General features: G+C 38.4%; 1 protein-coding gene across 4 annotated transcripts in view; it reads left to right on the top strand.

The window, feature by feature from the left end:
• IL1RAPL1 (interleukin 1 receptor accessory protein like 1) overlaps window positions 1–23,751 on the top strand; it is a 1,123,909-nt gene that overhangs the window by 853,642 nt on the left and 246,516 nt on the right. For all 4 annotated transcript variants that reach the window (XM_084649011.1, XM_084649010.1, XM_084649013.1 and 1 more), the window contains one exon: window positions 11,187–11,261. In XM_084649011.1, coding sequence (XP_084505137.1) covers window positions 11,187–11,261 — 75 coding nt within the window. The remainder of the gene's footprint in view (window positions 1–11,186; window positions 11,262–23,751) is intronic.

Below are 23,751 nucleotides of genomic sequence, written 5' to 3' on the forward strand. Positions count from 1 at the left end.
GACATTAAAGGCAAAGACAGAATACTCTCTAAATACATGGTGTATCATAACTTTTTTCAGAACATGTTAGCAAATCTTAAATCAGCCATGGAAATAACTAAATCACATTAGGCCCCATTACCAATAATTTTATTGCAGTTTAACATGCTACCTCTGAGATGTCCCTGCATGCAGCTGACCTATCTGTGAAATGCTGGATTCAATAATAGAACCAGGCTTCCCCAGGCAGTGTTGCAGAACATTATTAGGAGGTTGTTGGGCTGTCCATTTCAGGTTTATTTAATTATAAATGTTGCTCTTATGCAGCCCTTGCCACTCTTATATAGCCCTTGGACCTTTGATCAGTCCCTTGCTCAAGGCTGCAAAGTTATTGTTCTTGGACCATCAATCAACCCAGCTGTTTGAAGTCTCTGATTGGCAAATCGCTCCCTGGTGGTAAGGAGTGGAGCTGAGCTAAGCTAAGCTAAGCAGAGAAGACTTGGTATAAAAGAGTCATTTGTTAGGCACACTCAGGAACTATGAACACAGACAGTTAACATGGGAGTTTGGAAAGGGAGTGTAAGAGGCTTTCCTTCTAAGTTCAGCACTAAGTGTGATATCAAGATGGACAGCAATGGAACAGTGGTAGTGGTGACCTGCATCAGGTGTGACATGTTCTCTTTCCTGCCTGAAGACAGAAGGGACTTCTTGTACATGAAATGTACATTAGTGACTGTGCTGGAGGAAAAAGATTTTTGGATTGGAGGGGCAAGCTGAGACACTATTAAGAATCAGAAGTTAAGGAGTTCCTAGACAACCAGGTTCAGGAAACACCAGTACCCCAGGTTCAAGGAAGAATCGAGCTGGCTACAAAGAAATGGGAGAGAGAGGAAGTCAGAGAGAAGACCTGGTGGTTCCTAACCACTAGGGGCAGGAGGTCATGGTGGAATTCTACACGATTGGAGATAGTTGAGGAGAGACTATGTTCACCAGCGAGAAGAGAAACACCAGGAATTCCATACCACTAGAAGTATCAAACTGATACCGTGTCCTCAGTGTAGAAACTATGGAAGATACCTCTCAAGATCCAGCAGATCTAAGGGAAGGGAGAGATTTACAGGACACACATGTGGATGGCAGCTTGGATCAACCTGTAAGAAAATCAAGTTTACCCACAAAGAGTTCTCCAGCTGTCCAAGGTAGACAGATGATCCTTGTTGGAGATTCAATATTCAGAGGGATTGAAAGAACATTCTGCAATGGACAGGAGGACAACAAGATAGTATGTTGCCTTCCCAGAGCCAGAATACAAGATGCCACTCTAAGCCTGGATAGGCTTCTGAAGTCTATGGGCAAAGATCCATCTGTGACAGTTCGTAGCAGCATTATTGACACTGACATTGACACAGGATGTCAGATGACTTCACGGAACTCAGAAGCATACTGAAGAATAATAATATCCAAACAATTTCCCCTGAGATTCTTCCTATCCCACAAGCAAAGGAAGACAGAAGGCAGAAGATTCTGGAAGTGATTTGATTAGGTAAATGATGTAGGATGCAGGGCTTTGGTTTTGTGTAACATTGGTCCATCTTCTATAGTTTCAATGGCATCCACCTCAGTAGCAAGGGACCAATTCTCCTGGGGACAGTCTGGTTAGAGTAGTTTGGAGGGCATTGAGATAATAGCAAAAGGAAAGGTTAAAAAGAAGGAAGATATGAGCACTCAGCACAAAATCAAGATGTTGAAGAACAAAACAAAAAACAAAGGAAGAAATTCTTCTAACTAATGTTAGAAGCCTGGGTAACAAACAAGAGGAATAGGAATTGGAATTGCTCATTTATTAACATAAATTTGATCTAGTTGCTATAACTGAAACTGGTGGTATGTTTCACACAAATGGAATATTTAAAATCAATGATAATAACCTATTTAGGAAGGAATGAGTGGGCAAAAAGGGGGGGGGAGTGGCACTCTGTCAAAAATGGTATTACTTGTTTCTAAGTCATGGATAACTTTGAAGAATATGAGCTTGATTGTTTATGGGTCCATGCCGTAACAGATAAAACACAAGATGGGGTACTAGTTGCTGTCTGCTACAGACCACCAAATTGCACTAGGGAAAAGGATGCCCACTCCTTACGCACTTATCTACAATGTGTAGGGGAAAAAGAAAAAATCTGTCATCATGGGGGACTTCAATTTGAGTGACACATGCTGGAGTTCTCATGCTGCCAGTACTAAAACATCCTCGGAATTTCTAAACATTATAGATGACAGTTTCCTAACTCAAAAAGTATTTAATCTAATTCTATATTAGACTTCATCTGGACAGATGAAGATGAACTGATTACAGAACTTAAAATTAAAGGTAATCTAGGTACTAGTGATCGTGACTTGATAACATTTACAATGTACAAACAGAATAAAGTCTAGACCAGTTTACAATGCTGAAAACAGTTATGAGCCAAATCAGCTGGGAGAAGAATTAAATCAGAAAAAAAAATGAATAATTATTAGGAATAATTTAGGAACACTAGATGCCCAAAAAGCCAAAATCCCACAATTGAGGAAGAAGTCTATGCTGGTGAAAAAAAAAAAAAGACTGGTTTAGAGGTAAAGCTAAGGCAGCTGTACAAAATAATGTATATAAGAAAGAGGAAGTTGATAGGACTGAATATAAATCAGAAAATAAAAACTGTAGAAAATTGTTAAGGGAAGCCAAGAGATACTAAGAGAAATCTATGGCTGGCAGAATTGAGCATGATAAGAAGGAGTTTTTAAAATAAATTTTAACAAAAATAATCCTGGCAATGGTATTGGTTCTTTGCCAGGTTGAAATGATAAAATAAGCAATCATCATGCAGAAAAGGAAGAGGTGTTCAATATTATTTTCTGTTCTGTATTGGAGGAAAACAGATGATGCAGCCTCATCCTATGGTGGATAATACTCTTTGCACAGTATCTCTGGAGGGTGCGAAACAGAAGTTACTAAAGATAGACTTTTTTTAAATCAGCAGGTCCAGATAACTTGTATCCAAATGCTTTAAAAGAGCTGACTGAGATGCTCATTGGACCATTAATGTTGATTTTCAATATGTCTTAGAGCCCTGGGGACATTCCAGAAAACTGGAAGAAAGCTAATGTGTCATTTTTTTAAAAGGGTAAATGGGGTGATGTGGGTAATTATAGGCCTATTAGTCTGACCTCGATCTCAGGCAAGATAATGGAGTGTCTGAAATGGAACTTGATTATTAATGAACTACAGGACAGTAATGTAATTAATGCAAATCAACATGCATTTCTGGAAAATAGATACTGTTAACCTCATTTGATGTCTTTTTTAATATTACAGGTTTGGTTGAAAAGGTAATAGTGTTGACTTAATATACTTAGGCTTGTGTAAGGCATTTGACTTGGTGCTGCATGCCATTTTGTTTAAAAAACTAGAGTGATATATAATTAATATGGTGTACATTAAATAATTAAAAACTAGCTAACTGATAGGTCTCAAAAAGTAACTGTAAACAGGGAATAGCCATTGAATGGTCCGTTTCCAGTGGGATCCCACAGGGACTGGCTCTTGGCCATATGCTATTTAATATCTTTATTAATGACCGGGAAGAAAACATAAAATCATCACTGATAATGTTTGCAGATGACACAAAAATTGGGGAAGTGGGAAATAATGAAGAGGACTGATTCAGTGGGCTCTGGGTCTCCTGGTAAACTGGGTGCAAGCAAACAATGTGTGTTTTATATGACTAAAGATAAATTATACATCTGGGAACAAAGAATGTAGGTCATATTTACAGGATGGGGGACTTTCTCCAGGGAAGCAGCGACTTTGGAAAAGATTAGGAAGTGGAGATGAAGCTGAACATGAGCTTCCAGTGTGATTCTGTGGTCAAAAGAGCTAATGTAATCCTGGGATACATCAACAGGGGAATCTTGAGTAGGAATAGAGATGTTATTTTACCTCTGTATTCTGCATGTATGACTGCTGCTGGAACTCTGTGTCCAGTTCTAGTGCCCACATTTCAGGAAGGATGTTGAAAATTTATACAGGGTTCACGGGGATGATTAAAGGATTAGAAAGCATGCCTTATAACAGTGTCCTAAATATAAAGGGAAGGGTAATCACCTTTAAAATCCCTCCTGGCCAGAGGAAAAATCCTTTCACCTGTAAACGGTTAAGAAGCTAAAGGTAACCTCACTGGCACCTGACCAAAATGACCAAAGAGGAGACAAGATACTTTCAAAAGCTGGGAGGAGGGACAAAAACAAAGGGTCTGTGTCTGTCTGTGTGATGCTTTTGCCGGGGACAGAACAGGAATGGAGTCTTAGAATTTAGTAAGTAATCTAGCTAGGTATGTGTTAGATTATGATTTCTTTAAATGGCTGAGAAAATAGCTGTGCTGAATAGAATGAATATTCCTGTCTGTGTGTCTTTTTTGTAACTTAAGGTTTTGCCTAGAGGGATTCTCTATGTTTTGAATCTAATTACCCTGTAAGGTATTTACCATCCTGATTTTACAGAGGTGATTCTTTTTTACTGTTTCTTCTATTAAAATGTTTCTTTTCAAGAACTGAATGTTTTTTTTTCATTGTTCTAAGATCCAAGGGTTTGGGTCTGTGGTCACCTATGCAAATTGGTGAGGATTTTTACCAAACCTTCCCCAGGAAGTGGGGTGCAAGGGTTGGGAGGATTTTTTTGGGGAAAGACATTTCCAAACAATGCTTTCCTAATAAAAATAAACCCAGATAAATGTTTGGTGGTGGCAGTGGAAGTCCAAGGGCAAAGGGTAAAATAGTTTGTACCTTGGGGAAGTTTAACCTAAGCTGGTAAAAATAAGCTTAGGAGGTTTTCATGCAGGTCCCCACATCTGTACCCTAGAGTTCAGAGTGGGGAAGGAACCTTGACAAGCAGGGATGGGCAATCCTTTGGCACGCAGCCTGCCAGGGTAAGCCCCCTGGCGGTCCGGGCCAGTTTGTTTACCTGCGGCGTCCGCAGGTTCGGCCAATGGCGGCTTCCATGGGCTGCAGTTCGCCGCTCCAGGCCAATGGGGGCTGCACGAAGCAGCGGCCAGCACATACCTCAGGGTTCGCCGCTTCCCACCAGGGGGCTTACAGAGATTGAGCTTATAGAGTTTATATAGAGCCTTATAGAGATTGAGCTTCTTGAGTCTATTTATTTAGTTTAACAAAGAGAAAGTTAATGGGTGACTCCATTACAGTCTATAATTACCTATAGGGAAAACAAATATTTAATAATAGGCTCTTCAGTCTAGCAGAGAAAGGTATAGCATGATCCAGTGGATGGAAGTTGAAGTTAGACAAATTCAGACTTGGAAGTAAAGTGCAAATTTTTAATGGTGAGAGTAATTAACTATTCAAACCATTTACCAAGTTATGGTGGAGTGTCCATCAGTGACAATTTTAAAATCAGGATTTGATGTTTTCCTAAAAGATATGCTCTTAGAATTATTTTGGGGAAGTTCAGTGGCCTATGCTATTCAAGATGTCTGCCTAAATTATCACTGTGGTCTCTTCTAGCCTTAGAATCTATGAATCTACATGAAAACCAAGCCAGTTGTAACTGAGAAATGGAATCCAAATTAAGTTTTGGTCTCAAGCAATGATTACATATTTTCTTTTTCTGAAGGATATAAGAAAACGGACACAGTAAGCCAAAGTGTGTTCCGTTATATCGGTGTTACCCTTTGATCTAGGGGGTTTGTGAGTTTATAACCGAAAGGAGATTTTGCATTGCATTGCATGATTTAAACTTAAGTTCCTATCCTGCAAACACGCACATGCTTCATTGTACTTACATGATTAATCCCACTGATTTAAATAGTATTACTCACATGAGTAGTTTTAAGCACATACCTGAGTGTTTGTAGGATTGGTCCCTGTGTCATTAACATTCCTGCAGTTTCCTATAATTGAGAGAAAATGTATTCCTATATTACCTTTTTTACAGCAGTCAACATTTTTTGTCAATGAACATTTTGCAAGTTACTACACAGTAACATCTGACATGCTGCTGTTCTTCCTCACCCCCCAACCTGTATTTACAATAGGAATAAACTGTGATATCTTTGATATTGTTGTGTGTAGTAACTTTTGATAAGTGACGCTTGAGTATTGTTCATAATATTTTACTTTAACAGGTACTTTCATACTGTGCACATTTTTGAAAGAAATGACTTTCAGATATTAATCTTTTAAAGTTTCAATTCTTTCTCTTACTTTTCTTTACCATGCTTGTTGTTTATGAAAGGTATTTGTATATAACCTTTAGGATAGCAGTAAGTCCTGAGGTATTTTATATATATTTTATATATATTTTATATACCTGGTCACTTCCTAGAGCATCAGACTTGGCCTCTTCTCTGTAGCAGACACTGTAATAAGGAGGAGCATCTGGATCTGGAGACTGCATCCATTGCTTCCCCTCTACTGAACAAAACTCTCTTCTCCTATCCTGCTGGGTGTGCCTTGCCCCACTCCTTCCATGCTCCTAGATTGTTTTTCCTGTCTCATGCGAGGGACCAGCAGGGAGCAGGGATTTACTGCCTGTCGAGCAAGAACTCCAAGTTGAAAAGGCTAGCTAGAAACTAGGCAATGTGGCTGGGGAATATAAGACTCTCTGCCTGCTTGGGTAGGGCCATATCATGTGTGCTTTAGGGGCATGGAGAGAGATAGCACGGGTTTGTTTCAAGAGAGGGGAGAACGTAGAGAGGGAAGTGAGCGTTTCAAGAAGAGGGGAGATGCATAACCTTAGAATTCAAAGTGTGGGGATACTTCCCCTTAAGCTTATGACTCCCTTCTTTCCTCCTCCTATTCAGTCCTGCAGAGAAGTCCTAAATTGTATCAGTGACACCAGAGTCATTACCCCAAAAATGGACTGTGAAGTCATCAACAAAAGACAAATGAGCCTGCCTGATGTGGCAAAGTGAGAAGCTGAGCTAGGAGGAAGCTCTAATTCAAATACATGATCACAAGCTATGTGTGAATGACTACCACAGCCCTTACTGCTCAGCTGTGTGCAATCATCCCTGTAAGGATAATGGAGATTCTCTGTTAGTTCAATTGGTAGGGGTAGTCTGTGCTTTTGGGGAAGGAGGAATCTGAATTTGGTCCCCAAGATGTTTCAAGGGACCATGGTGTGCAGCACGTTGATAACAACTGACAGCTGTGACGTCCTGTTTGGCCATTGATTTTTTACCATAAAATAACAAACTTTGTAATACCAGTTCAAGGCATGTAGAAAAGGGCTGTCCAAGTAAATTTCCTGGTGTAAGTTCTAATTTAATTGTAATTCAAAGGATTTCTTTACGTTCCAGCTACCGTTAAAGATCATTAATTAGTGTTGTCATCTCTCATGACTTTATCAGAACTCTTGGGGTATCTTTTAAATATAAAGGGAGAAAAGAAAAAAATGGTCTTATTTGTAAAATGGATACAGCAAAAATGCTTTGTGTTTTATTTTTTATTAAGATTTAATGATATGTTGCAAAAACTTATAGCAGTTCATGGATATTGTTTGGAAGCAAACTTTATAAATTAGAAAATAAAGTGCTTAATCTGCTTAACAAATCAGTTAAAAGTATAGGTTTTGTGAGTTTCACTTGGTTTGTGAAGTCTGCATAGGAGAAAATGTTGTTTGGTTAGAGGACTGGGTGTCAGGGTTTATGCAAACTGTATTGTGTGACATCAGGGTAATTATCTGACATCTCTGCATCAGTTTACCTGCTTGAAAAAAGTGTACAATAGAAATTGGTCAAATATTTTGGCCTCATGGATAGTCTGTCCACCCACTGAAGAATCCATCCCAAGGGCTTTTTCTCTAGGTAAACTGTAGTATTGCTGGGCTGGAACAAGATAGAATGTAACTTCGAAGATGCACATAGCTCTATTACAGAACTTTTAAACTCACCAAAGATTGCAAAAATTGTTAGAGGCTATCTCAGTCTTCTAACCTCTATCTTTATCCATGGAAAAATATTGCCAGAAAAGCATGTTTACATTTTGGAACATGATTTTCAGAGAATTATGCGTACTTAATACATACTGAAGTTAAGGACTGGCAGAGCACAATCTATCTTGGAAAATCTGGCTGATAACATTTTAAAATAAAGTATACAAAGTTGCTCAAATTTCACTTTCTTGCCTTTTCTGTTCTAATTTGTAGTGGTTTCCTACAGCCACCTATTGACTACTCTGCAACCCAGAATAGCTGAAATGCAGAGTGCTCCCGGCATAAACACCCTCATGTCCCCAGCATGTTCTGATGCTGGAGGCTTCAGTTTGGAGTAGTATAGGGTTCCCTAAGCCATAGGGAATTTCCATGTGGAGTAGCATGAAGAGATTGGAACTTGACCCAAAATTGAAGCCGTAGAGTGCATTGCATTGTGATTACCCCATTAAATGATGAGTTTGAAACTTGACTGGCCACAAACTTTGGCTGCTGAATTTATCACCCTAAAATGGGCATACAGCAGAGTTATTGTCTATGGTTTGTTTGTAATAGCAATGGCCCCAATTATTAAATAGAAGTTAAATAAATATAAACACACATATTAAAGCAGCATCTTCTCTCATAACCCCAGAGCTGCTGTAAGCAAGCCTGATGCTTTAGATAAATGACACTGGACACAATGACAGGGTTTTATGAGATTAACACCCCTAATCCCTGGTTAGCTAAAAGTGATCATCTGTCGCTATGGATATTTACAGAAAGCTGCCACCTTAGGTCCAAGGCCTCAGGGAAGTAATGTAGCACTTTGCTTAAAAAAAAGAAAAAAGAAATGTGATCTCTTGTTCTCTAACTCACATGCCTTTTGTACTCGGATTAACTCTACCAGTTACTCTGGGTTTGTCTACACTTAAAGTGCTGCAGTGGTGCTGCTGTAGTGCTTCAGTGAAGAGGTTACCTATGACGACGGGAGGGCTTCTTCTGTCAAGATAGGTACTCCCTGAGAGACAGAAGCTAGGTCAAAAGGAGCATTCTCCCATAAATCTAGGACTGCCTACACCAGGGGTTAAGTCAATTTAACTGTGACAGTCAGGGGTGTACATTTTTCACACCCCTGAGCAGAGTAGTTATTGCTACACTAGGAAATTAGGTTGGTATGAAAGAACTTTGCCTGCTTTGAAGAGTATTAAAAGGGATTTGAAGACAACAATAGCTCAAGAAACATTATGTGATAAATGGGCTTTGAGTTGAGAGTGAGAGAATGGCAAATCTACCTTTAAATGACAGAGTGGACACTCTCTGAAAGTTGACAGACTTAGGCATCTTTAAAGAGATGTTAAATGTGAATAACTATCTTTGCAGTTTAAATCAATATAACTAGTTAAGAAAAGTCATATCCCAGAAACATAATTCCCTTCTCCTACCGCTCACTTTACTCCCCTTCCAAGAGAGAGGGAGAGAGAGAGAGAGAGAGACAAGAAATGTATTCAAATTCAACAAATACAACCGTAACTTGAATTCCAGTAAAGTGTCTAAAACCTTTTCATAACTGTGGGCTGCCTCAGAGGTCTAACCCAGTGAGTGCAAAATCCACTCGTGAAAAGTAGAACTGTTGTTGGAAGGGACAACAGAGAGCTTATGAATCAGCTTCAGTTCTTTTGATTTTTTAAAGATAAAGACGTTGATCCAATGCTTAAACAGTGGTGCCTGGGTTCGCATTCCAGATATCCAACCAGCCTGGAGTATGCTCCTGACAGAAAAGTCAGGAGGGGGAGAAACATTTGAGTTCAGTCACCCTTAACTGATCAATTCTGTACTTGTTGCAGAGTTGAAATTGGTATGGTGGATTTCAGGGGACATGTATATTTCAATCAGAGAGCTCAAAAAAGCATAATAAAAGTAAAGTGGCTAAATGATTATCTAAAATACTGCTGACATAGTTCAGCTGACAGAAGGTGAGCAGATTTAGTAGGATAACACACACATCTGTGTGCGTCGTGCCAACTTGATGTGGGGGCAGAAGTGATGATTTTGACAAATTGGATGGAGCGAAGATTATAGAGTTGTTTCAAATGTACTTCAAATCAATGACAGCCCATAATATCTATTAAAGACACTAATATAAATTACGGTAAAAAAGTAAAGCAACATAGAATTTCTGCATGACTACAAAAGTGAAAGTAAGGCTTTTCTATGGACATATACTGCTGATATTGAAAAAAATCACTTGCTATTTTTCTATTTTAACTCATGTTTCTGGTGGTCAGAGGTCAGTAAAGGAAGGACTTATTTACAATAATAATTATTAATGTGGATTCTGTCAATTAAGTCTGTAGATGAAGAATTTGAATAACAAGACCACCAGTTTAGCTGCATGATTTGACATATGAGCTTTGCTGTTTAAAAAGGAAATTATGTACATGAAGATAGTATGTTAGGGATCGATCCTGCAAATTGATAAGCACCTTTGTACCAGGTGCCAAAAACCATCACCTCTCACTGACTTTGCTCATATAGCACTTTGGAAGAGATTTGTAGAAACTTATAGAATCAGACCTTACTGCATATCTTGAAAATGCCTAAATATAAGTCTAACTGCTCTAAGGTAATACTAGGGGAGACTAAAAATGGAAAAAAACACTTTTGTGGAAAATCTTGACACTTCTCAACTATTTCCATTTCACAGGTTTCAAAAACTGACCCATTTTCTGACCTTGTTTAAAAGTGCCATTGATCTTTTTATTAATGTACTAATTGACATTTTTGTCAAAATTCTGTTGGAAATCATTATCGAACGTCTTTGCTTACTGAAAATTGTGGTTTCGGTAAACAAATATGTTCTCGTACACAATTTTCATTAAAATAATTATTAAACATCTATAAAATTGTCATGGGTTTTTTCTGAAAAACAAAAATTTTCTATGATAAATGTTTGTGAAAAGTTTGACAAAGATAAATAGTTTTGTCAGAAAAACGGTTCTGTGCAAAAATATATGACAAGCTCTAAATAGTACCTTGAGTATGAATAATGCTATTTATAAGTTATGTATTTATCTTACAGTTAGAAAACAACATGCCCATCATAACATCTAGATGCTTGTGCATTTAATTAAAAATGCACACAAATTAAGGGGTATCTTAGCTGACATAGGTAAAAATCAAACACTGTTGTATAATATGTAATATCCAGAATAATTATATATGTATACTTTTTCCCCCCCAGCACCACTAACAGATAAACCACCAAAGCTTTTGCACCCTTTGGAAAGTAAGCTGATGATTCAGGAGACCCAGCTAGGTAAGTAGCAATCATGTCATGCTGTTCAGTAAATTGTGCTGATGTCATCCTTTGTATTAATGCTTGATGATGATATTAAAGTTTACCCTGAAAGACCTGGAAGAACATTAGTGTCTTGCCACCACTATTCCTGGGTTCAATAAAAAATGTTTTGCACAATTGCCATAAGAATATTATTATAATTAAATATTGGTTAATGAACACTTACAAAATATGTATTACAAGATCCTCAACGTATGGACAATGTTAGCTGAGTTTGGTGTATCGTCCTAATATTGATCTCTGAGTCACAGGGATGTAAATCATATATATGTACTTTTACTTTTACAATGTGTTTATCTAATATACATATTTATGATTCAGTGAGTAATTAAGATTCAGTGTAAAATTATTCCAAATTGCTCTGCATGACTTCTTTTGCTTTGGGGTTTAACTATAATTCCACAATGACATTTTGTAATTATAAATACTTGTGATGCCCACAAATCAGCCAACAGACAGTGAGACGTTAATATAAAAGTGTCTGGTTATTCTAATATACCACTATTTCAGAGGGTTTGGAAAGAGTTATCTTACCCAGGACAATGTAGAGGAATTCATCAGTGGAGTGAGCATCTTTCTCCGTTTCTCAGTCTGACTAGTGTGGGGTGTAACATGCAGTTTAGAATTATGGTGTGTGTTGTCTAAATGCAAACAAATTGTCTAATGGGTTGACAGATGTTCTAGCATTTCATCTATGGAAACAAAAGGAATTGAGTTTGGTGGTTTAGCCTGGATAAGTAGCAGACATTTGTTGACATAAAAAAAAAAAAAGCACTGAATAATGTTAAGGAGATACTGTTGCATAGAGATCTAAAATAGGAGAAGTAGAAGTCTTGCAAATTAGGACTGAAGTTCAGTGGCAGAGAGTTATGTACTGTGCCTGTCCATGCTATGCCTGACGCTGGCAGTATTTAGTGCTCCTTCATTTTAATAAATGTAAAAACGGTGAGATTGGAAATAGTTGGGTCAGGGATTTTAAGGTGTTGAAATACATGCACATGCACCCCTGCAGTTGTAATGCAATTCCTTGAAGTATTGATTTCTGGAGGCATTGCTTTTATGCATCATGTCACAAAAGTACCCATGAGTATATGATATTGTGGATGGTTCTTCTCTCAGTCCCATGAAAAGCCAGGGCAGTATAGTTCAAAATAACTCTGCGAAATTGCCTTCTTGACTAATGTTGCTTTCATAAATATCATCGGGGGGGAAATTGATTTTTTTTCTTTTTTGTGCCTTTTGTCGCCCTCTTTGCTAAATGTACTATATTGGTGAGATTAATTCAAAAAGAGTGTAATTATTAATGGCTAGCTAGTGGCTTTTTGTCTCTGATTTTTAGGATTAATCATATCTTTGATTTCTCAAAGTTCTAAGAAATAGAATAAATAATTTGTGAAGTGCCTGGTTATGGAAAAGGCATTTTTCAAAAGAATAAATAGTTGCGGATGAAAGTGAAAGCATTAACTTGAAAATGTCAATTTCACATACAAATTGGAAGGACTGACCATAAATTAATCTGAAGTGATAATGGCTTGGCTTGTCTAACCAGCCTACAGGAACTATATTAATTAATTACTTAAGTATCTATACAAAAAGCATGTGAGTGCCAGGGTAAGGGTGCAATTGTGAGATTGAAACTGTGTTGAATAAAGAAAAGGAGGACTTGTGGCACCTTAGAGACTAACAAATTTATTCGAGCATAAGCTTTTGTGAGCTACAGCTCACTTCATGAAAGCTTATGCTCAAATAAATTTGTTAGTCTCTAAGGTGCCACAAGTCCTCCTTTCCTTTTTGTGGATACAGACTAACACGGCTGCTACTCTGTGTTGAATAACTATCTTCAAACTGAAGGTCCTTATCCTGCTAAAGTTTAGCATTTTTTTACTTAAGTCACATTAGTAGTCTCATTGACTTTAGTGAGACGATTCACATGTTTAAAATTAAGTAAATACATTACGCATTGGCAGGATTCCACCTTAAAAATTTTGCCACTTATCCATTTGACTCCTGTATCACAGAGAGATTGAAGCAGCTGACATTCAAGTCTGAATGTCAGAGTCTCTTCCCATGCTGAGAACCCCAGTAGAAATTAATATTGTAGAGCTACAGACTGTCTTAGGAGAAGCATAGATAGTGGTCGGTTTTCTTTCACTTAAAGAAAAAGATGAGTGAGATGTTTTTAGAGGCAACTGTAAAGGTTGGGGCAAAACCATTATTTTTTAGGCTGGCCATGTGAAAATATTCCTCCTTCCAATTTCTATGAGTCAAGCATTTGTAATTCCCCTCTATGCTGGATTTATCAGCACGACTGATCTTCTGCTTGCACCTTGTTCAGAATGCAGCTGCACATTTCCTCATGGATTTGAGCTACCATGATTATATTCATCTCGCTTTGCGTTCTTTGCATTGGTTGCGTATTAATGGTGAATTCAGTTTAAATTAGCCTTTAATTTGGTTTTAAAAAGTTCTGAATAGGACTGGCCCTGGTTGTATTCAAGACCTCCTCCTTGAGCCCTCACCAGATGGGTTTTTGCACTCACATACCACCTTGTGCTTAAGGGATTCTGCCATTGCCTCTGAAAGTCAGTAAGCAGTGGAGCTTTGGATGTGGTAGCCCCTATCATGTGGAATGCCATCCCTCCTGAAATCTGTTTCATTTCTTTTCTCTCCACCTTTGTTTCAGAGGTGTTATATTTTTTAAATTACTATCACAATTGCAGTTCAGTTGTTCTGTTCCTATTGTTTTTTTCTTTACCCATGTTGTTTGTAATTTTATAGAGGTTGACATGTTCTTTTTATTAGTTAATGGGAAATAGCTTTTATGATACTTGTTCAGAACCCTGAGCACTTATGAGTGGGAGAGGTGCTTTTTAAATAGATTATTTTGTATCATTGCTATTGTGTTTTAGAATAGGAAAGTGAACATGAATTCGTCTATTAAACTCATATTAGGTTTTTGAGACTGCATTATTTAATTAAAATTCGTAGACAAAAAAAAACCCCGTCGCCCCACAATAAATTTCCACACACCTCTAGGAAATCAGGATTGATTTCCCAAACACTCCTGTCAGCTCATAACTTCCTGAATTCACTGAAATTATCTGTAATACAAACAAAATCCTAGGATTTTAGATTACAATGGATTTTTTTTAACATTCTAGATAACTTTAAATGTTGTCATACTCTGATTTCTATCCCAAATAATTCAAGCATGCTAAATTGAAAGTCTAGTGCCTGGTGAAATTAAAAATGAAAAGCAAAATCCTACTATAAGACTCAGATCCTAAGTTTAACCTGTTCCTCTGTCAATAATAGCTTACAATATTAGCTGGCATTTTAAAATAATTGTCTTTTCTTTTTTTTTCTCTTATTCTTTAAATAAACAGGTGTCCCTGTAATGCCTGGTTTTATTCTGAATATAGTGCTCTCCTCCGGAACAGTAGAGAACAGATGTGTTCACAGTAGACAATTTGTTAAGAATTGGCAAAACAGCTCATAAAGAAAGATTGAAACATCAGCCACAATTTTGAATAAAAAATGAACTGACACACTTTTAAGGACAGAAAAAGTTAGGTTGATTTTTTTCCTTGTTTTGGTGTTGTTTTTTCTTCTCCCACATTATCCATTTGGTGGTCTTACCCAGAACTGTAAGTTGAAGTGCCAAAATTCTGCAAAAAAAGGCTACACTTGCAGTATTATCAGACACATTGAAAGCAGGAAATAGTCAAAAAAGTATTGATGAAAGAACTTGTTCTTGCATGATTTCCAGCACTCTCTGAACGACCAAAAAGTTTTCGATAACTGTTTGGGTAAGAAGCCACATTTTTCTTCCTTTATCTGAACTAATCTTTTGATTAGACCATCAGTAAAAATTACTTCTATATTCCAACAAACACACTGTTTATTCTCCCCTGGTGGTCTGCAAAGTATTTTTTTCCTATAAAACTGAATTAATTACTGTATGGTGAATAGGGGCTCTCTTTTTTTCTTTTCCTTTTCTTTTAAAACACAAAAAAGATACTAACACTGTTTCGAACATATTGTTTCTAAAAGAGAGATCTAAACAATTCCCAAAGGTCAAGCTTTAGGGGAAGGAGATTAATGGACCATTTATATAACAATGCATTTTATTAAATCTTCCACAGAAATTGGCCTTGTTAATGAGAAAAGTACTTAACTAGTCTAATCAGAAATTATATAAACAAACAAAAATAAAAAGAATTAACTAGCACTCTGTGTGCCTGTGTTCTAGTACTCAATTAAAATGAATGAAAACAATTTTCATGCAATGCATCTGAATGACATACCAATGCTGTTAAAAGAACAAAATCATCATCATTTTAATATATATTTAAAAGTTACCTTTTATTTAATAACACTCAATATTATTAAAACGGAAGCAATTTTTAAAGATACCCATTTTCATAGTAGTTCAATACTAGCAGCACTCTGCTGTTTGAGGTGGGTTCAGAAATGAGGGGTTCAGGGTGCAGGAAGGGGCTCAGGGATTCACAGTGCAGGAGGAGGATCTGGGCTGGGGCGGGGGGCTGGGGTGTGGGGGATGTGAGGGCTCTGGCTGGGGGTGCACACTCTGGGGTGGGGCTGAGAGGTTTGGGGTGTAGGAGGGTGCTCAGGGCTGGGACTGAGAGAGGTTTGGACAGTGGGAGGGGAATCAGGGCTGAGACAGGGGGTTGGCACGGCGGGTGAGGGCTCTGGCTGAGGGTGCAGGCTCTGGGGTGGGACTGGGGATTAGGGGTTTGGGTGAAGGAGGATGCTCTGGGCTGGGACCAAGGGGTTCGTAGAGTGGGAGGGGGATCAAAGCTGGGGCAGAGGATTTGGGGCATGGGATGGGGTCAGAGGTGCAAGCTCCAGGCAGCACTTACCTCAGGCAACTCCCAGAAGCAGCGGCATGTCCCCTGTCTGGCTCCTATGTGAAGGCACAGGCAGGCGGTTCTGTGTGCTGCCACATCTGCAGGCGCTGCCCCTTCAGCTCCCATTGGCTGCAGTTCCCAGCCAATGGGAGCTGCAGAGCCGGAGCTTGGGGCCAGGGCAGCATGCGGAGCCCCCTGGATGTTCCTGCGAGTAGGAGCTGGAGGGGGAACATGCCACTGCTTCTGGGAGCTGCGCAGAGTCATGGCAGACAGGGAGCCTGCCTTAGCCCCGCTGCACCACCAACCAGACTTTTAATGGCCTGGTCAGCAGTGCTGACTGGAGCGGCCAGGGTCCCTTTTCAACCAGGTGTTCTGATCGAAAACCAGACACCTGGGAACCCTAACTCCTCTCAGGCACGTTGAGCATGTACTACCAGGTACCTTTGGCCTGGACACCACAGAAAGAAACATCAGAAATATGATTTAACTAGATCACAACTTTTTTAAATAACACACCTGGAAACTATCTTGCAATAACTCATCTAGAACAGGTCATCCCTTCTATCTGTTCCACCAGGTAGGGGAAGAGAGTATTGTCTCCACACTGTACCAACTTTAGGAGCCACAGTCCCATTCCCCACCATCTTTAGGAGATGCCTTCTCCTAACCCACTTCCAAATTTGTTTCATCAGGGAACCAGTCCACTTGTTGCATGATTACTTGCACTGGGTACCTGCAAACAGGAATCACCAGCAATTAGTCTTTTATTTATTTCTGAGAATATATATATATATTCAGAAATAATAAAATAAACAATAAATAATAAATAAAATAAATAATAATAAAATATTATTTAGAATAATAGCAGGTTCTAGCATATTTGAGTACTGTTCATCAGAGTTAGTTTTAGAACAAATTCCTGTAGTAAAAACAGAAAGTGGGAGACAGTTTGGAAAAATGGAAATGAATGTTGAAGGTACCCAAACTACCTTATACCCTGAGAAAATCAGAATCTCAAAAATACCTTTTTCCCCACCTTAAAATAGTATTTAATTTTTCAATTACAAAAACTACACGAATCTACTCTTGATTGCACAGTGGTTGTGCTAACTCTAATTTTTTTATTGTCAAATACAGTCCACAGGAAAGACAAAAAAATCTAATTTTCAAATTCTGTATTACAATTTTTGATAGAAATGCAGTGGCCATTCAAAGTGTGAGCCATAGGGTTTAATCTTCTTAAAGATCTCGTGAAATATCCCTGACACGGCAGTAACATCTTTAACAAAATAGTTGAAAAGGGAACAAAAATGAATATAGGAGATTGGAATCACTAAGGGGCGGTACAGGAGTACAGAATTAGCCTGTGAAATACTCTTAACTGCTATTTGTAGACCCAAACATCTTTATACTTGAGCTAACTAGTCAAGTTGCAGCGTGGACTCCCCACTAAGGTTAATCTCAACCAGCTAAGTAGACGTAGTAGTTGGTAATCTGCATCTACATTAAAATAAAGATACCGGTAATAGGTAGTGTGAGAGAGCTTTCCCTTCACCCCCTCCCCTGGTTCTTGTCACGCAGACAGAAAGCAGAAGACCAGAAGTCCGAAGTGCAGGTAATGTGATGTTTATCGGGGTTAGTTCCAAACAAGCATATCCGTAGCTCTACACACCGCAGAGTCTGTTTCCCTGTGTTTTGTTCCTAGCAGAGCATTCACTCCATTTACCCCTTCCCAGCTCTGACGCCACAGAGCCTTGCCTGTGTCCCGGTTCCCCATTCCCCCCTCCCCATTTCCATTTCCCACCTCCTCCTTCTTGGCAGGCCAAAATATACCTGCAATTCATGCCCACGGTCCCACCCCTTTCATATCCCATGGGAGAGGTGAGGAGTGAGGTTGTGCTAAGGTCAGGAACAGGCATTTCTTTGGTCTTTTAGTGATTTATACCTTCCCAGCCCCAATCCCCCCTACTGATTGGTTGCTTGACCTTTCCTTAAGATAGAGCTTTAGACAATCTTAAAGTGTGCTCAGACACTCCCACCGTGCCCTGTAACAATTTAACTGCTCTATCCCTTATCTGTTCCCATTGTACTAACAAACCCATCTGACAGAGGCAGAAGCAACACACGCATTGTCTTTGTTCACACATATTAGTGCAAGATATAAGATCAAAAGGTCAAACCCAATATTCTATCTCAGGCTGACAAACAAGCCTATATACTAACAGGTAGGTCAGAGTTAGTTAGTGAACACGCTAGCTAAACTATCCTTCCTCCGTCCCTCAACCACCTAATTCTAGTTATACCCTAAAAAGGTATGCTTCACTATACATTTTCATACTTTCTAATGTTTGAGTTTCTATAAATTTATTCACACTGATACGGTCTTTCCAACATTTACCTCGCTTTATTAAAGTGTTTTATCTGGGAATCTGAACCTGGTGGGAGGAATAAACTATTTTTTTATATTCATCATGGGTGATACATACCCATATTCTCCTGCAAAGAGTCTGCACAAGGCCCTATCTACCAGTTAATCCTTGTTTTCAGGCTTTAATATGTGGTGCATAGGCGTCTGAGCAAGCTCTCTCCATTGGTGTAAATTTCATCCTTTGTTAGTCATAAATAGTGCAGACTGAATGTACTGCCACTTCCTACTTCAGGCTACCAAATTATTTCTTATGAAGATCAACACCCCAATCTTCATAAAGATCAATAATAAAGGTAAATGTCCACACAATTTTGTATGGAGAGAAGGGTAGAGAAACCCGTGATTTCTGCTATTAGTGATCGAACCTCAAAAGGTTTCAAATTTGAGTTTGGTTTGGTTAAGCATCCAGAAGTTTGGATTCTTATCTGAAACTTACTTGCATAATCCAAAACTCTACAATCTCTTATCAGCATAGTAAAACACAATTTGATGCAGCAAACCTTTTGCAAATTGTTGTTGTTGGAGACAGCAGCATATAGCAAATTATCAAGAGCAAAACCCTAATAAAATATAGAATACCTATAATATGTAATGCAATTTAGAAGTAGGCACATACTATACATGATTGACATCCTTTAAAATGGTACTAATAAAAAGTCCATAATCTTGTAAATTCCAAACATCAGGAACATGATTGTTCTGCAGTCATTTTGCCTTGCTTTTTGGCTTGAAGCTACACTGAGTGTTTCTGAATTATATCCAGGCTCTTCATCAGGACAAATGTCTAGTGTTGAAACATCTAGAAGCATTACCTGGTAAAATTACTACAATAATAATAATCATCATAATTAATAACGTTGCATAACAATACTGGGTAAAACTTCAAAGGAATGTGTTAACCAAGAAATATCAAAATCAGAGTTAAGTATTGTCATAAATATAAAGGGAAGGGTAACAACATTCCTATATACAGTACTGTAAAATCCCTCTGGCCAGAGGTACAAAATCCTTTTACCTGTAAAGGGTTAAGAAGCTCAGGCAACTTGGCTGGCACCTGACCAAAAGGACCAATAAGGGGACAAAATACTTTCAAATTTGTGGGGGAGGGAGGAAAGGTTTTGGTCTATCTGTTCTGTGTGCTTGCAGACACAGATCAAGGAAGCAAGCAATCCAACTCCATTAGAATTTGTAAGTACTAGCAAGGGAATGCATTAGCTTATTTTTGTTTTGGCTTGTGATTTTTCTCTGTGCTGAGAGGAAGGTGTATTCTTGGTTTTCTTTTTGTAACTTTAAAGTTTGGCCCAGAGGGAAATCTTCTCTGTTTTTGAATCTGATTGCCCTGTAATATTATCTTCCATTCTAATTTTACAGAGGTGCTTCTTTTACCTTTTTTCTTTATAATGAAGTTCTATTTCTTTTAGAATATGATTGGGGTTTTTTTTAGTGTCCTAAAAAAACCCAAGGTTGGTCTGTGCTCATCTTGTTTATTCTCAAGCCTCCCCAGGAAAGGGGTGTGGCAGCTTGGGAGGATATTAGGGAGGAGTAGGAACTCCAAGTGATCTTTTCCCTGAGTTTGTCTAAATCACTTGGTGGTGGCCGCAGTACCTAATCCAAGACACAGAGGAGAATTTGTGCCTTGGGGAGTTTTTCACCTAAGCTGGTAGAAATAAGCTTAGGAGGTCTCTCATGCAGGTCCCAACGTCCCCTAGAGTTCAGAGTGGGGAGGGAACCCTGACAAGTATTGTGTCCCAAATATTTCTGATTAATGACTAGTCACTATAAATTTAGTCTGTAATATCCTGCACTGGAGTTAAAGGTCTCCTGTGAACAGCATTCATCTCCACATGTAAAACTGACCTAAATAGCTTCTTTGGGCTATCAGTGAAAGTACAAGTAATTCTTGCTTTTTCCCACAGGAGCAGTCTGCTCTCCAATTGTACAACAATAACCACTTGCCAGCACTGGAGAGTTCAGATTAGCATCTGTTTGTGAAGTTCAAAATTGGAGTGATTTTACAAACAACAAGATTCTGTAGTTGAACATGCTTTTGTATCTATTAGGTGCTTTGTACTACTATTAGGGTTGCTATATATACAAAGAACAGGAGTACTTGTGGCACCTTAGAGACTAACCAATTTATTTGAGCATAAGCTTTCGTGAGCTACAGCTCACTTCAAATTATTCCTTTTCTTTTTGCGAATACAGACTAACACAGCTGCTATTCTGAAACCTATATATACAAAGGGGTTTCATTTTGAACAATCCGTCTGCAGCTATGGGAATTTTGAATCGTGCTAATTATTTAGTATCTGGCTGGTTTTCACATTTTTGAGCACTGCTATTTTGGTGAAAAGTTTGTTTGGCGCTAAATGTAATTAAAATGTTCCTGAAGTATCCATTTATAGTTTTCTTCTACAGGATAAATTTTGGTAGCTGGGCAAACTGTAGTAATATTGATATTTTTAAAAGCTTTGTTTACTTAAAATTATTTATATTTGCTAACATACATAAAACATTTCATATTGTGAACATGAGTTTTATAGTTTCATAGGATTTGTGCTTTGTTTCTTTGCTTTTATAATACTTTATGAAAATTTAAAGTATTTATAGTACAGATACTTAACACTGAGTGGCCAATTCACCAATTATCCAGTTTTGGTTATCTGCTTTTCAGTGTTTTAGATACTTCTAAGCCAAAAAGGTACATTAATTTAACTTGACCTTACATAATGCTATTTGATTCAGGGAGCGATCTTGACCCGTGTTCATTCTATGACATGTAGTGTAGCTTTATTACAGCATTGCAGTAGTGCTAATAGTAGTTGTGAATGTAAAAATAATGTTTTAAAATAATCATCCATTACCTATGTTATGTTAGATGAATCTGAACCAAAGCTGTTGCTCTCAGGACCCCTGAACTATGGGTTAGGCCTGAGGAGAGCAGAATCAAAATTGCCCTATCTTTACACTAGCTCAAGTCCAGATCTTGAATCTGAATATCTATTATCACTGGAGTTTTTAAAAACCACATCTTGATCCCAATTTTGTAGCTTGAATCTATTCAGTAATGCCTTAGATTGTTCAAAGCAAAAGGATTTTTTTAAAGACTTCACTGTTTTTCCTCTTTATTTTCCCCCCTTTTCTCTGAGGTGTGATGATGAAATTAGACTAGAAGTTCCATTTTATTTCATGGTTTCATACAGGGAAAAAATAGATGTAACCTGAGTATTATTGCTTAAAATTCTCATCAGTGAAGACTGCACACAGAAGAATTCAGGATTTACATATTCATAGAACCTTGTCTGCACTGGCTCCTAGTGTTTATTTCACTTTTGTGAAATATAAGTGTATCAATTAGTTTGTTTATAGCAACACACTGTATGCAGAAATTGTTGCACACTCATTAGAGTCACTAATCTGTAAAATCTTTGAAAATGTTTGTATAAAGGAGAACTGGAAAGTCTTACTTAGCAAGGAAAATATATCAAGCGGGAGTTCACTATGCAAGAAATTCATACTCACTACATCAAATATTCAAAACCATACTTTAATTAAGCCAAATTAAAAATAATTCAGAAAAATGTATAGAAAGAACCACAAAATCAAATTAACCTCACCTAACATTGTGGCCAAATATGGGGCACATGGGAACTGAAAAATCAAATGGTTTAGTCCTTTCACATCTTTTTCTAGATGCTTCATTTGAATTAAAAAATGTTTGTGTTTTTGAATAATGTATCGGGGTTTGACTTTTTTTTTCCATGGGGCTCTTTAAAGTAAACAGAGTGCATTTCTGCTCATTAAAAATGATAGAAGAACCAACTTCTCAGCACTAATTTTATAATTCCTTTAGGAACTGATACTAAAGATACTTATAAATCTGTTATAATTTAAACTATTTAAGCAGAGGGGTTTTGTAATTCTGCCTTTTCCAGGTTTCCTTCAACCACTGCATTTCATCCCAGTGAACTTACAATTAGAGGATCTCTGTCCCCAGAAGGCATTACATCACAGAATGTAGAAGTGCTACACCAATAAAGAGGAGTGAATTTACAAATGTAGCAACCACAATCTATTTTGCTTCATGGGTGACAGCGAATGTTACAATATTGATCTTTTATCCTTGACTCCATATCCAATATATAATTTTCAGTCTCCCAAAGCTTTCTTGAGTGTCCCAATGCTTTACATGATGTCTACACATCCTGTGGCAATGAGCCTCCCAGCATGGGTTGGCATATCAGGGCTAGCGGGTATCATTCTAGCACTCTAAAAATAGCTGTGTAAACAGCACTTTGATGTTGCCGCTTGGGCTGGAGTTTGGGTTCTGAAGCTCCCCGATCCTCCCTAGGCTTCAGAACCCTGCGTTCCAACCTGAACTGCAACTTCAAAGCTCTGTGTCACACAGCTGTTTTTAGAACACTAGTATAAATCTTACTCGTCTGAGCCTGTCAACCCAGGCTGGGAGGCTCAGTGCTGCAGTTTGTGTAGACATACTCACGATATGCAAGGCCCGAGTCATGGAATGCTTTGAAGATAAGGACTGAGACCTTGAACGTGATTTGAAATTCTATGGGAAGCCAGCATATAGAATCATAGAAGATTAGGGTTGGAAGAGACATCAGGAGGTCATCTAGTCTATCCCCCTGCTCAAAGCGGGACCAACTCCAACTAAACATCCCAGCCAGGGTTTTGTCAAAATGGGCCTTAAAAACCTCTAAGGATGGAGATTCCACCACCTCCCTAGGTAACCCATTCCAGTGCTTCACCACCCTCCTAGTGAAATAGTGTTTCCTAATATCCAACCTAGACCTCTCCCACTGCAACTTGAGACCATTGCTCCTTGTTCTGTCATCTGCCACCACTGAGAACTGTCTAGCTCCATCCTCTTTGGAACCCCCTTCAAGTAGTTGAAGGCTGCTATCAAATCCCCACTCACTCTTCTCTTCTGCAGACTAAATAAGCCCAGTTCCCTCAGCTTCCCTTCATAAGTCATGTGCCCCAGCCCCCTAATAATTTTCGTTGTCCTCCGCTGAACTCTCTCCAATTTGTCCACATCCTTTCTGTAATCCAACACCGGACTCAATACTATGGATGTGGCCTCTCCAGCGCCGAACAGAGGGAAACAATCACGTCCCTTGATCTGCTG

Source organism: Lepidochelys olivacea (genome assembly GCF_965140295.1).
Source record: "Lepidochelys olivacea isolate rLepOli2 genome assembly, chromosome: 1".
NCBI lineage: Eukaryota > Metazoa > Chordata > Testudines > Cheloniidae > Lepidochelys > Lepidochelys olivacea.